We start from the raw sequence: 10,604 nt of genomic DNA on the forward strand, positions 1-10,604 counted from the left end.
ATATTCTTTCATTATTTACTTTCACGTGAAGTGCTCGTTGGTTGTTATTGTCTTTATCAAAGGATATGAGGCAGAAATAACATTTGGCTGGTCTAGGTGTTTCGAGTCAAGGTAAACCTGACAATAAGTGATCAAGATGAAGTTTAACTGAATACCCCTTCCCGCAATACTCCCTCACATTCCCCTCTGTCCCCCACCACTAATGAAAAACTGACAATATTCCCAAAATTCTAATGTATTGTATAAGAAGTATGATAGGAGGGCGTAGCAGTAGCACACTATCCTCTGAACTGTCTCATCTGGGTTCAATTCTCGACCTGACTATAAACTGTTACCATGGTGATTTGAAAGCCAAATGCTTATTCGTGTCTCATGATGGTCCTTCCCCATTGGGAATATACTTAATACACATGGCTGCGCTATACGACTAGTTTGGAATGGGCTGGTCCATCAGAACTTATGGGAGTGGAGGAAAGTCCCCAAGTTGGTCACTGTTTTTTTTAAACGTTTTTTTCATTTGTGGATCCATTTTTTCTCAATATGGATTTAACATTTTATTTTGTCAGACAGTGTTCTGTAATTGAAATAAAACCTTATAATAGTCTTTCATTGAGGATTAATTGTTTGGTAGATGGAGTGTGGATGACAGAGAGGTAGGGGTTTGAGGTCAGAAAAGAAAATATTCAAATATCAATGCAAATGTCAAGAATGAAAAACTCTGCCTTACGACAAGATTAGAAGTGCTTACTTGCTTGCTTATTATCCAATCATGTCGCCTGGCATACGGAGCTTCTTATGAACCCTCCCAATTTTGTCGGTCTTGGGCCCATGTTGTAATTTTATTTCAGGCGACCTTCATTCCTTTCATTTCCTTCTCAACGGTACGTCGCCAGGTGTCTCTTGGCCATCCAACCCTTCTCTTCCTGTCAGGTGCCCAGCATATTGCTCTTTTCCAGCATATTTCTCGATTAGAAGTGCAAGTATCTTCAAATTATTTATATATTATGCTTGGACAATTTCTGTTATCTTCATAATGCTATTGTTACACGATCATACACTGCTTCAAGGGCATTAATTCTGCAGAAGGTGTTTCATGGCTGCAGAGGACCAACCCTTTACAGGTCGCCACTCTGTCACAGGGTGTTACAGGTTTGGACAGAAATTTTGAATTTGGCCAAGGTGCTGGTACGTCATTTTATACTCTTTTCGAAAAGTACTACGGGATCACCAGTGAAAGCAAGCAGACAGGACACCAACTTAACATCCCATTTAATGATGGCACACTCAGATACAACACCCTGCCTAGGAAGCACCAGGATGGTAGTTTATAATTTGGTCGTGAATCTAACTATGGTTTGACATTCAAAAGTAAGAATGCCACCACTGAACTATGTCAGATCCATAATGTTATCTATCTATAATTCCAGTAATCTCTGTGTGTTTGTTTGTTTGTACGTTTGTACGTTTGTCTGTGACCGCTGTTTCTCGACAACCACGGGTCCGATATACTTTAAACTTGCCAGGTATATTGCTGGGGACCCGAGGATGTGCCTTTTCAAGGTTTCATATTAATCGGACAATTACTTACCGAGCTATGTCCAAAAAACGATTCAACCAATCAGAGAGCAGCGAGCTATCGCGTGTGCCGAACGTGGCGGACACACTCTGCCTCGGATGGCACATTTGAGAGCGTATTCATTTATTTCACGTTTGCAAACTATGTTGGCGCTATGTTGGCGTTAAACTATGTTTTAAAACTAATAAAAACCCCGGGGGGATTGTCACTGTACTCGCAAGCCGTTCGCCGTTCGCTTTGGCGTTGCGAATGGACCAAAACATTTCATGCACCAAACCATTTCATGTAAAGCGTTCGCCGTTCGCTTTGGCGTTGCGAATGGACCAAAACATTTCATGGACCAAACCATTTCATGTAAATAGAGGGGGGGATATAATTTTAGATATAGATATAGTACGGGCATGCCCTAGTAATTAATAATTTTGATTAAAAGTGCCCTCTTAAAGACCATAACAGTGAGCCGTCCATCAACTCGCATCCTTCTCCCTCACATCACAGTACTGCTTCCATGTCATATCCCATTCCTTCTGCAGCTCTATGTCGTGAGTGAATTGAATGTGGTGTATTATGTTGTAGTGCAATGAGGTGCCATACTGTCACTGTCGCTGCTCTCTGTGGACGATTCATCCGAGTGGAAGATTCTCTGCTTCACTCTAGCTGTGCGAGATCGCAGCCGCTGGGTCAACTTGCTCAATTGGTGGGTGACCTGTGCTGGAGTTGCACTGTTGTTGAAGCAGTAAAAATAATGTTTTCATATTAAACAGTGAAGAAATGCAACAAAAAATAGAAAATAGTATAATGAAAACAAGTACTGAACAAAAACAAATCCTTACACAGTTCATTTCGTACATTATCACGAGGAAGAACCTAATAAAAAGCTAGCATATAGAATTTATGGCTCTGATACAAATCTTAATCATTGAAGACAGATATAAATGGGAAAGAGACTAGAAGGGAAAGAAAATAAGGAAAAGGGGGAAAAAAGGTTGCAGATTCATCACAATATTTCACACATTAGTTGTAATACAAGGTGTTTCATAAGAAAAACGCAACCCCATTAAATTTACGTGAAATTTTTATTTTTTGATACAAATTCTTTTCTATTGCATGTTTGTATGAAGCATCATTTGGAGGAAAAACTGCAAACATCATAGAGTCATACTGTTAATTTCAAAGATGACATGGACAATTGAACAAAGGATCTTGATTGTAGAGTCTTACTTTGCCACAAAGTCATTTTAAACAGACTCAAACACGATTCAGAAAGAAGTTCAAGACCAGATTAGCCCCAGATAAGTCTGCTATTTCTCGATTGATGTCGTTGTTGCTTTGTATGCAGCCTGCGGCTGCTGGTTCGCATCATTTTTCTGGAAGCGCGTTTGTTCCGTTAATGCATTGTCCCAATTGCCAGTGAGTTGGTACTCAATTTGCCGACCTCGGAAGGATGACAGGCCGAGTCAACCCCCCTGACGTTAATTCAACGATCGACCGGGATTCGAACTCAGGATCCTAGGATCCCAAGCCAACACCAGGCTTTTTCGATTGATAGAGGTTTCAGTCCCACGGGACAGTACAAAATTAAATTGCTCAAAGTCTGGTCGCCCGAGGACTGAAAGATCACGAGAAAACATTGAAGCGGTCCATGAAGCAGTTTTGAGGAGCCCAATAAATCGCTGTCGTCAATCTCAATAATTGAACTTATCTTTATCAAGTACACTGATAATCCTGAAGCACTAAACGTGTACATGTATCGCATACGATACAAGTGAAGCAAAACCTAACAGACAATGATAAACAACTTCGTGTGACGATGTGTGAATGGTTTGAGGAAAAAAATCATAGGGATCCAAATCTAGTAATGTGTGATTTTCTGATGAGGCCTACTTTATTTTAAGTGGTCATGTTAACTCTAAAACGTGTTTTGGGGTTCTACTTCTCCTGATTAAGTTATTGAAAGGCCATTGCATAGCCAGAAATGCCCTGCTTGGTTTGCCATAAGCAAATCTGGCATCATTGGACCTTTCTAATTCCAAGGTGAAGAAGAGAAATCAGCAACTGTAACCACTGAACGGTACTTGAAAGTTATCCCGAAGTTCTGGGTTGCATTAGCGAGGAAGCGCCACATCGACAGGGCTGTGCAATGGTTTCAGCAAGATGGGGCAACACCTCACACTTCCAACAGATCGATACAGCAGGTACAACAGAAATTCAGTGATCGATTCATCTCTAGAAGGACAGATGTTGAATGGATGCCCCATTTTTGGAACCTCCACCCACCTCACTTCTATATTTTCAACCCACCTCACTTTCTCACTTCTTTATCTAATTTTGGGTGTTACCTGAAGGATGGAGTGTACCTGGGGAGACCTCAGATTATTGTTGACTTCAAAAATGCAATTGTCACCAACAATCAAAGCTATTCCTGTTCAGGAATGTAGCCGAGTTATCGACAACTTCACCAGGAGGATCCATTTGAGCCTTCTGCAGCAGGGCGGATATTTAGGACATGTTTTGTGAACTGTCTTCTGAAATCACTCGATTCGTTTTTGCGTGTTACTTTATTCTACATATTACAAAGATTCTTATGTACAAGTTTCATGTCGTTTCAATGGAAATATAAAAAGTGGAAAAACAACTTTGGGTTGCGTTTTCTATGAAACACCCTGTATATTCCAAATATGTACATGGAATGCGAGGTATTAAGTGAATTATATTGTTTCAATAACTCAGTGATTGCCTCCGCTCCTGAAGGTGGACGGAGTTATGTTTTCATCCCTGTTTGTCTGTGTTTGTTTGTCTGTTTGTCTGTGTGCAGGATATCTCAAAAAGTTGTGCACGGATTCAGACAAAACTTGGTGGACAGGTTGGGTTTGTGACAAGGATGAATTGATTAGATTTACATCCGAGAATGTTTAAAGTGATTTTTCACCATTGAGAAGATGGGGCCAAAAATGATATATAGCACAATATCTCAAAGAGTTGTGCACGGATTCAGACAAAACCTGGTGGATAAGTTGGGTAGGTGACAATAAGAAGCCGATTAGATTTTGGTTCAGGTACGGATCTAGATCTGGCCTATCAGAGGTATACAAAACGTAAATTGTTCAACCTGTTCAGCCTATTAGTGGGATGCCTGAAGGTAGGGGCTCTCCCAAGTGTTCTTATGGTTTGATATGCATTTGGTTTATTTATTTGTGATTCAAGCATACGCCTTTATTGTTACCTTCGCAAGAGGAGAGGGTATTGCATTTGAGTCTGTTTGTTTGTCCGCACAGAATAAATATGATTTTCTCTACAACTGTTGGTCCGATTGCAGGAAATTTTCACCATAGGTGCACCTCCACCTTAGATTTTTAAATGATAATTATGATGTCATCGGTTACGTGGTTCGGCCGCCACCTTGGAAAAACCGTAAAAATTTGCACCTCTTTCATCTCCGAAAGTGCTGCATAGAAAAAAATTGAAACATGGCTCATTATAAAGAACTCTCCATGTGGAATAACATATGTTAATGATGATGCTATTTGTTTTAACACAAAAGCCTTAAAAACCACTGAAAACACGTCCTGGCGAGGGCCTGCAATCTCTGATTGCACTTTCTAGTTTGTTATTTAGTTACACTCCATCAAGGTAGACAAGACTATGATCTTGATGAATTTCCAGTGATAAGTTAATTCAGCAGTTCACTTTTGAGGGGGGGAATACATAGAGGAAATTGTATGCATAGCATGTGATTGGGAGCAAACTGGTTAATAGGGTCCTGTTCAGTTATTCCCAAAGCGAAACAGGTGCCATTAAACTGGTCGTCCCACCGGCCGGCATTAGTTTGTGGATGTTACAGACCCCATGGTGTCCTTCGCGAAGAATAGGCGATCTATTGCCACCATCATGAACAAACTACAAATTCCTGCCTGAACTACTGCTGGGAAGTCAATGGCAAACCACCCAGACGCAGTATAAACCTTGCCAAGAAACTGCTTTGGCAGCACCGACGCTCTGTAACAGACTATCATACATCAGAATAGGCTACTCGCCTGCGGAATGAGTTTTCATTTGATTCGCTGTTATTCATTGAAGCTTCTGATTCCTGTTGGCTGTCAACGACAATCATTCGTAGTAAAACAAACAAATGTTTGCATGAAAATAGATTGTTTTTTTTATTCAAACAGTTTCTGACCAAAGTTGTTTTTTTTTCTGACCAAAGGACGATATAAATTGCTGTTATGTATTCCTACCTGTTTGCCTGTGGGGTCTGGCTTGGCACTGTGAGACATTGCCGAGCAGTGTTGGAGCTCTGTGAAGCATGAATCAGATTTAGAGCACCATCCGATTCAGCTTCAGCACCAACCTCGCCCTCCGAGTCCACATTCTTCACACTCACAGAGGGCTGTGTGACTATGGTGATCAGAAAATAAAGGATGTGCAATCATCAGCCTCTCCGATTCTCATTTCCCTGTTTTTCAAGGATGTGTAGTGTACAAAAAACAATGTTTATGAGGTATATAGTAGTATACCCATGCTGCTATCAAAATGAATGAAGAAGTCATTTTTTTTTTTTTTTTTTTTTTTGTATACTGAATCTAGGCTCGTGAAAGAGCTAACATTTATTTCACAAACAAATCAACCAGACAAACAAAATATACAAAAAGAGGGAGCGGAAGACAAGATGGGGAGAGAAGGGGAAGCACACAACCACAACATTTGACAGCAGGGAGAAGTGTGGGAGGGAGAGGGCTTGGGGGCAGGAGGCGTGGGAAGGGGAGGGGGGGTGGGGGGGGGGTGAGAGGTATAAAACACAAGGGGACCGAAATTAGCGGGGGTAGAAAAGATCAAGGTTTTGGATGGGGGTGCCAAGTAGGATAAGAGATGGTGGTGAACAGCTGTTTTAAAGACCTGGAGGGTGGAGTGGGATTGAAGAGAGTGAGGGAGTTTGTTCCAGAGGTGGGAGAAAAGAGGAATGAAGGAGTGAAGGTGAGCAATAACAATAACATATAATTAGCAAAATTATAATTACTAGGGCATGCCCGTACTATATATAAGCTAGGACGTGCCCGTACGTGGGTGCCCGTTCCTTGCCAAAAAAAAAAAAAAAAAAAAATTTGTGTAGGGGTGTGTGTGTGTAAACATCCTAGGGCGTGCCCGTACGTGGGTGCAAAAAAACATGCGTGCAAACAACAACAACAAAAAAAAACTTTGAAACCACGTGGCAGTAACGACCACAGAACCCCCCCCCCTCTATTTACATGAATGGTTTGGTCCATTCGCAACGACCACAGAACCCCCCCCTCTATTTACATGCAATGGTTTGGTCCAAAGCGAACGGCTTGCAGTGTTTGGTAAAGAAATCGCCATAGCTCGGTAAGTACTTGTCCGATTAATATGAAACCTTGAAAAGGCACATCCTCGGGTCCCCAGCAATATACCTGGCAAGTTTAAAGTATATCGGACCCGTGGTTGTCGAGAAACAGCGGTCACAGACAAACATACACACATACACACATACACACATACAAACACACAGAGATTAATGGAATTATAGATAGACTAGGGCATGCCCGTACTATATATAAGCTAGGACGTGCCCGTACGTGGGTGCCCGTTCCTTGCCAAAAAAAAAAAAAATTTGTGTAGGGGTGTGTGTGTGTAAACATCCTAGGGCGTGCCCGTACGTGGGTGCAAAAAAACATGCGTGCAAACAACAACAACAAAAAAAAACTTTGAAACCACGTGGCAGTAACGACCACAGAACCCCCCCCCCCCCTCTATTTACATGAATGGTTTGGTCCATTCGCAACGACCACAGAACCCCCCCCCTCTATTTACATGCAATGGTTTGGTCCAAAGCGAACGGCTTGCAGTGTTTGGTAAAGAAATCGCCATAGCTCGGTAAGTACTTGTCCGATTAATATGAAACCTTGAAAAGGCACATCCTCGGGTCCCCAGCAATATACCTGGCAAGTTTAAAGTATATCGGACCCGTGGTTGTCGAGAAACAGCGGTCACAGACAAACATACACACATACACACATACACACATACAAACACACAGAGATTAATGGAATTATAGATAGATTACACTAATATCAAAAAGAAAAATGCAGTATTTGGGGTATGTCAGTCCAAGGGAGATAATTTCACATTTTCTGCACTTTGTGCAACCATTACCTGAAGTCCTCCTTTGGTATGCAACTACTGGATTAGACAACTGTGAAAATGTATCTGTCATGCAAAGGCCTCTGTGAAAGCAAAACTGAAGTGCAGTAAAACCCTGACATTCGTGGATTCGACATTCTGCAGATTCAACATATTGGTGGTTCGTAAAATGTGACGTGCTCCTACATTCGTGGCCCTGTGCTTCGCGTATTCGCAGGTGCAAAAACTCCCCCCACCAGCCGTGCCCATGCCCATGACACTTCTAAAAGCATCTTGCATGCGTCATGCATAAAACCATCTCCAGCCACGCATTAGCCATTTCCCACCAGCCATGCAAATCATACTTCTAAAAGCATTTTGCATGCGTCACACATAAAGCAGCTGAACGTGTGCATACAACATCCCCACCCACCATCTCCCACATCTTAATGTAGCGAATCTTAAATAAAAATTGGAAACAGCAGCTGCTGTTTTTGTTCTTGTAAAATGTATTTTTAAATGAAACTAATGATGTGCATTCGTGTTCGTATGATTTTAAAATTTTCACTTATGAATCACGAACCGCCGGGAACCTACCCCCTTTTCCCCATTGAAACGATGCCCCAACATTCACGGATTCAACATTCGCGGTATTTTTCAGGAATGTATCCCCTGCGAATGTTGGGGTTCGGAGTAGAGGCTAACTGTCAATAATGGCTGAAGGAAAAAAAAAAGATAAAAGCCTATATTATAGTTGAGGCACTCTGACCATGAGGTGGTAGTTGTGATCACTGTGATAATGATAGCAAAGGACTGAGAGATTAAATAAATGTTTTTTTCTTCAGCTAAGTCTTCACCTGATTCTGATGAGAGGCAATTAAGGATAAATTGTGTGCATGATGAGCTGTGATATGGCTATAGATGCAGTATCACAACCAAGAGGCCACAACTCTCACAGAACAGGCCATAGTGGTTTCCCACTTAAACGAAGAAAGAAATTTATATAAATCCTGGAAGAGCATGTGCTGAAGCATGCGGTACATTGAATTAAAACAAGATTAATGCGAGCACAGCCAAATAAGTTAAACAGTGAGAAAGACATCACAAAGAGGCATGGAACATGACAGACTTGATATTTTATTGAATGCCATAAACATCACACCTATGACATATTTCTTTAAAAGGTTGTTATTTGGCAGCACTTTGCTGCTAAGTGTCTAACTACTTGAAGATCCTAGCAGCCCACCTGCTGTGAGTCCCAAGTTTCAAATGGACCTGGGATCATGAAAACTTGCTAAAGCACAGCAATCAGTGTATTACACCGTTGTACAGCAAGTGTTTGTAATGTGCACCTTGTTGGACAGGAGCGTCGGGCGAAAAGGCTGGATTAAAGAATCCATCCTGAGAACTTCCAGGTGGCAGATGGATGGATCGAGGAAAAGCAGGAGGCTGAAGGGTGCCAGGTGATTCTAGAGATTGTGCAGAGTATGTTGAAGTGGCGAGTGGAAGAGGCCGGATTGATTTTGGAGGGCGTGTGATGCGGGTTGATGGAACATGCAGGGTAGTATGGGTTGATTCAGAAGGTGGGGAATTGAGACTTGATGTAGCTGGTGGTGTATCATGTGTTAATTGTTTAATTCCGGTGTGTGCAGCAGCCACTTTGATTTGGGTTGATATGACTGGCAGTGTAGTGCGGGTTGATCCATATGGTGACTTAGTAAGATTTGATGCAGCTGCCTGTTTAGTGTGCGTTGATGCAGCTGGTGGTGTAGTGCGTACTGTTGCAGCTGCCTGTTTAGTGCGCGTTGATGCAGCTGGTGGTGTAATGCGTACTGTTGCAGATGCCTGTTTAGTGCGCGTTGATGCAGCTGGTGGTATAGTGTGTACTGTTGCAGCTGCCTGCTTTGTGGGTGTTGATGCAGCTGGCGGTGTAGTGCGTGCTGTTGCAGCTGCCTGTTTAGTGGGTGTTGATGCAGCTGGCGGTGTAGTGCGTACTGTTGCAGCTCCGTGTTTAGTGGGTGTTGATGCAGCTGGTGGTGTAGTGCGTACTGTAGCAGCTGCCTGTTTTGTGGGTGTTGATGCAGCTGGCGGTGTAGTGTGTGCTGTTGCAGCTGCGTGTTTAGTGGGTGTTGATGCAGCTGGCGGTGTAGTGCGTACTGTTGCAGCTCCGTGTTTAGTGGGTGTTGATGTAGCTGGTGGTGTAGTGCGTGCTGTTGTTGTCGTTGGTGTAGTGCGTGCTGATGCAGCTGTTGGTGTAGTGTGCGTTGATGCAGCTGGTTGCGTGGTGGGTGTTGATGCAGCTGGCGGTGTAGTGTGTGCTGTTGCAGCTGCGTGTTTAGTGGGTGTTGATGTAGCTGGTGGTGTAGTGCGTGCTGTTGTTGTCGTTGGTGTAGTGCGTGCTGATGCAGCTGTTGGTGTAGTGTGCGTTGATGCAGCTGGTTGCGTGGTGTGTGTTGATGCGACTGACGGTGTGCTACGGCTCAATGCAGGCTCTTTCGTGTGACGAACAGACGTTGGCTGCTTTTTGTCCATCGTTCATACTGTAGGAGGGAGGGGTGGTAGAGTGGTAGATAAAAATTAATTAATGCTGAAAATGAATTGGTATTAAAGAATCAAGAATGAACACCCCATTATTTGATGCATAAATAAATAAATGACAATTACCATCTCATGGGAGATGAAGAGATGAAAAAAAAGAAAAGACACTCTGCCTCGTTCCTTTCCTTCCTGGGGTAAAATGCAGCCAATTAATAATGCTAATACAGTAATCAAATGTGAACATGTTGAGATATTATTTGTATTACAAATCAGATGCAAAATATCGGTTGCAGTTGGGAAGAATCTGATCCATATTCAAGAAAATAAATTAAATAATCACCAAGTAGCACAGCGACCC

General features: G+C 42.4%; 2 protein-coding genes across 2 annotated transcripts in view; both read right to left on the bottom strand.

Moving 5' to 3' along the window:
• LOC137436488 (cyclic nucleotide-gated channel beta-1) overlaps positions 1–5,463 on the bottom strand; it is a 64,840-nt gene extending 59,377 nt beyond the window's left edge. The window contains exons 1-2 of the mRNA XM_078786254.1: positions 5,420–5,463; positions 2,171–2,298 (exon numbers count right to left, since the gene is read on the bottom strand). Coding sequence (XP_078642380.1) covers positions 2,171–2,298; positions 5,420–5,463 — 172 coding nt within the window. The remainder of the gene's footprint in view (positions 1–2,170; positions 2,299–5,419) is intronic.
• A 122-nt stretch (positions 5,464–5,585) lies between these two features.
• Positions 5,586–10,604, bottom strand: LOC144894172 (uncharacterized). The gene is made up of 4 exons (XM_078786255.1): positions 10,373–10,604; positions 9,061–10,248; positions 5,812–5,971; positions 5,586–5,670 (listed from the first exon to the last, which is right to left on the bottom strand). The coding sequence occupies exons 2-4, from the start codon at positions 10,238–10,240 to the stop codon at positions 5,586–5,588; spliced, it is 1,425 nt and encodes a 474-aa protein (XP_078642381.1). The 5' UTR covers positions 10,241–10,248; positions 10,373–10,604.

The sequence above is a fragment of the Myxine glutinosa genome, chromosome 11 (genome assembly GCF_964187855.1).
Source record: "Myxine glutinosa chromosome 11, kmMyxGlut1.1, whole genome shotgun sequence".
Lineage (NCBI taxonomy): Eukaryota > Metazoa > Chordata > Myxini > Myxiniformes > Myxinidae > Myxine > Myxine glutinosa.

Coding starts and splice junctions, on each gene's coding strand:
- LOC144894172 (XM_078786255.1), bottom strand. CDS start 10,240: ATGGACAAAAAGCAGCCAACGTCTGTTCGTCACACGAAAGAGCCTGCA. Junction 5,972..9,060: donor CGACGCTCCTGTCCAACAAG/GTGCACATTACA, acceptor TGATCACCATAG/TCACACAGCCCTCTGTGAGT. Junction 5,671..5,811: donor CAGACCCCACAGGCAAACAG/GTAGGAATACAT, acceptor TGTCGTTGACAG/CCAACAGGAATCAGAAGCTT.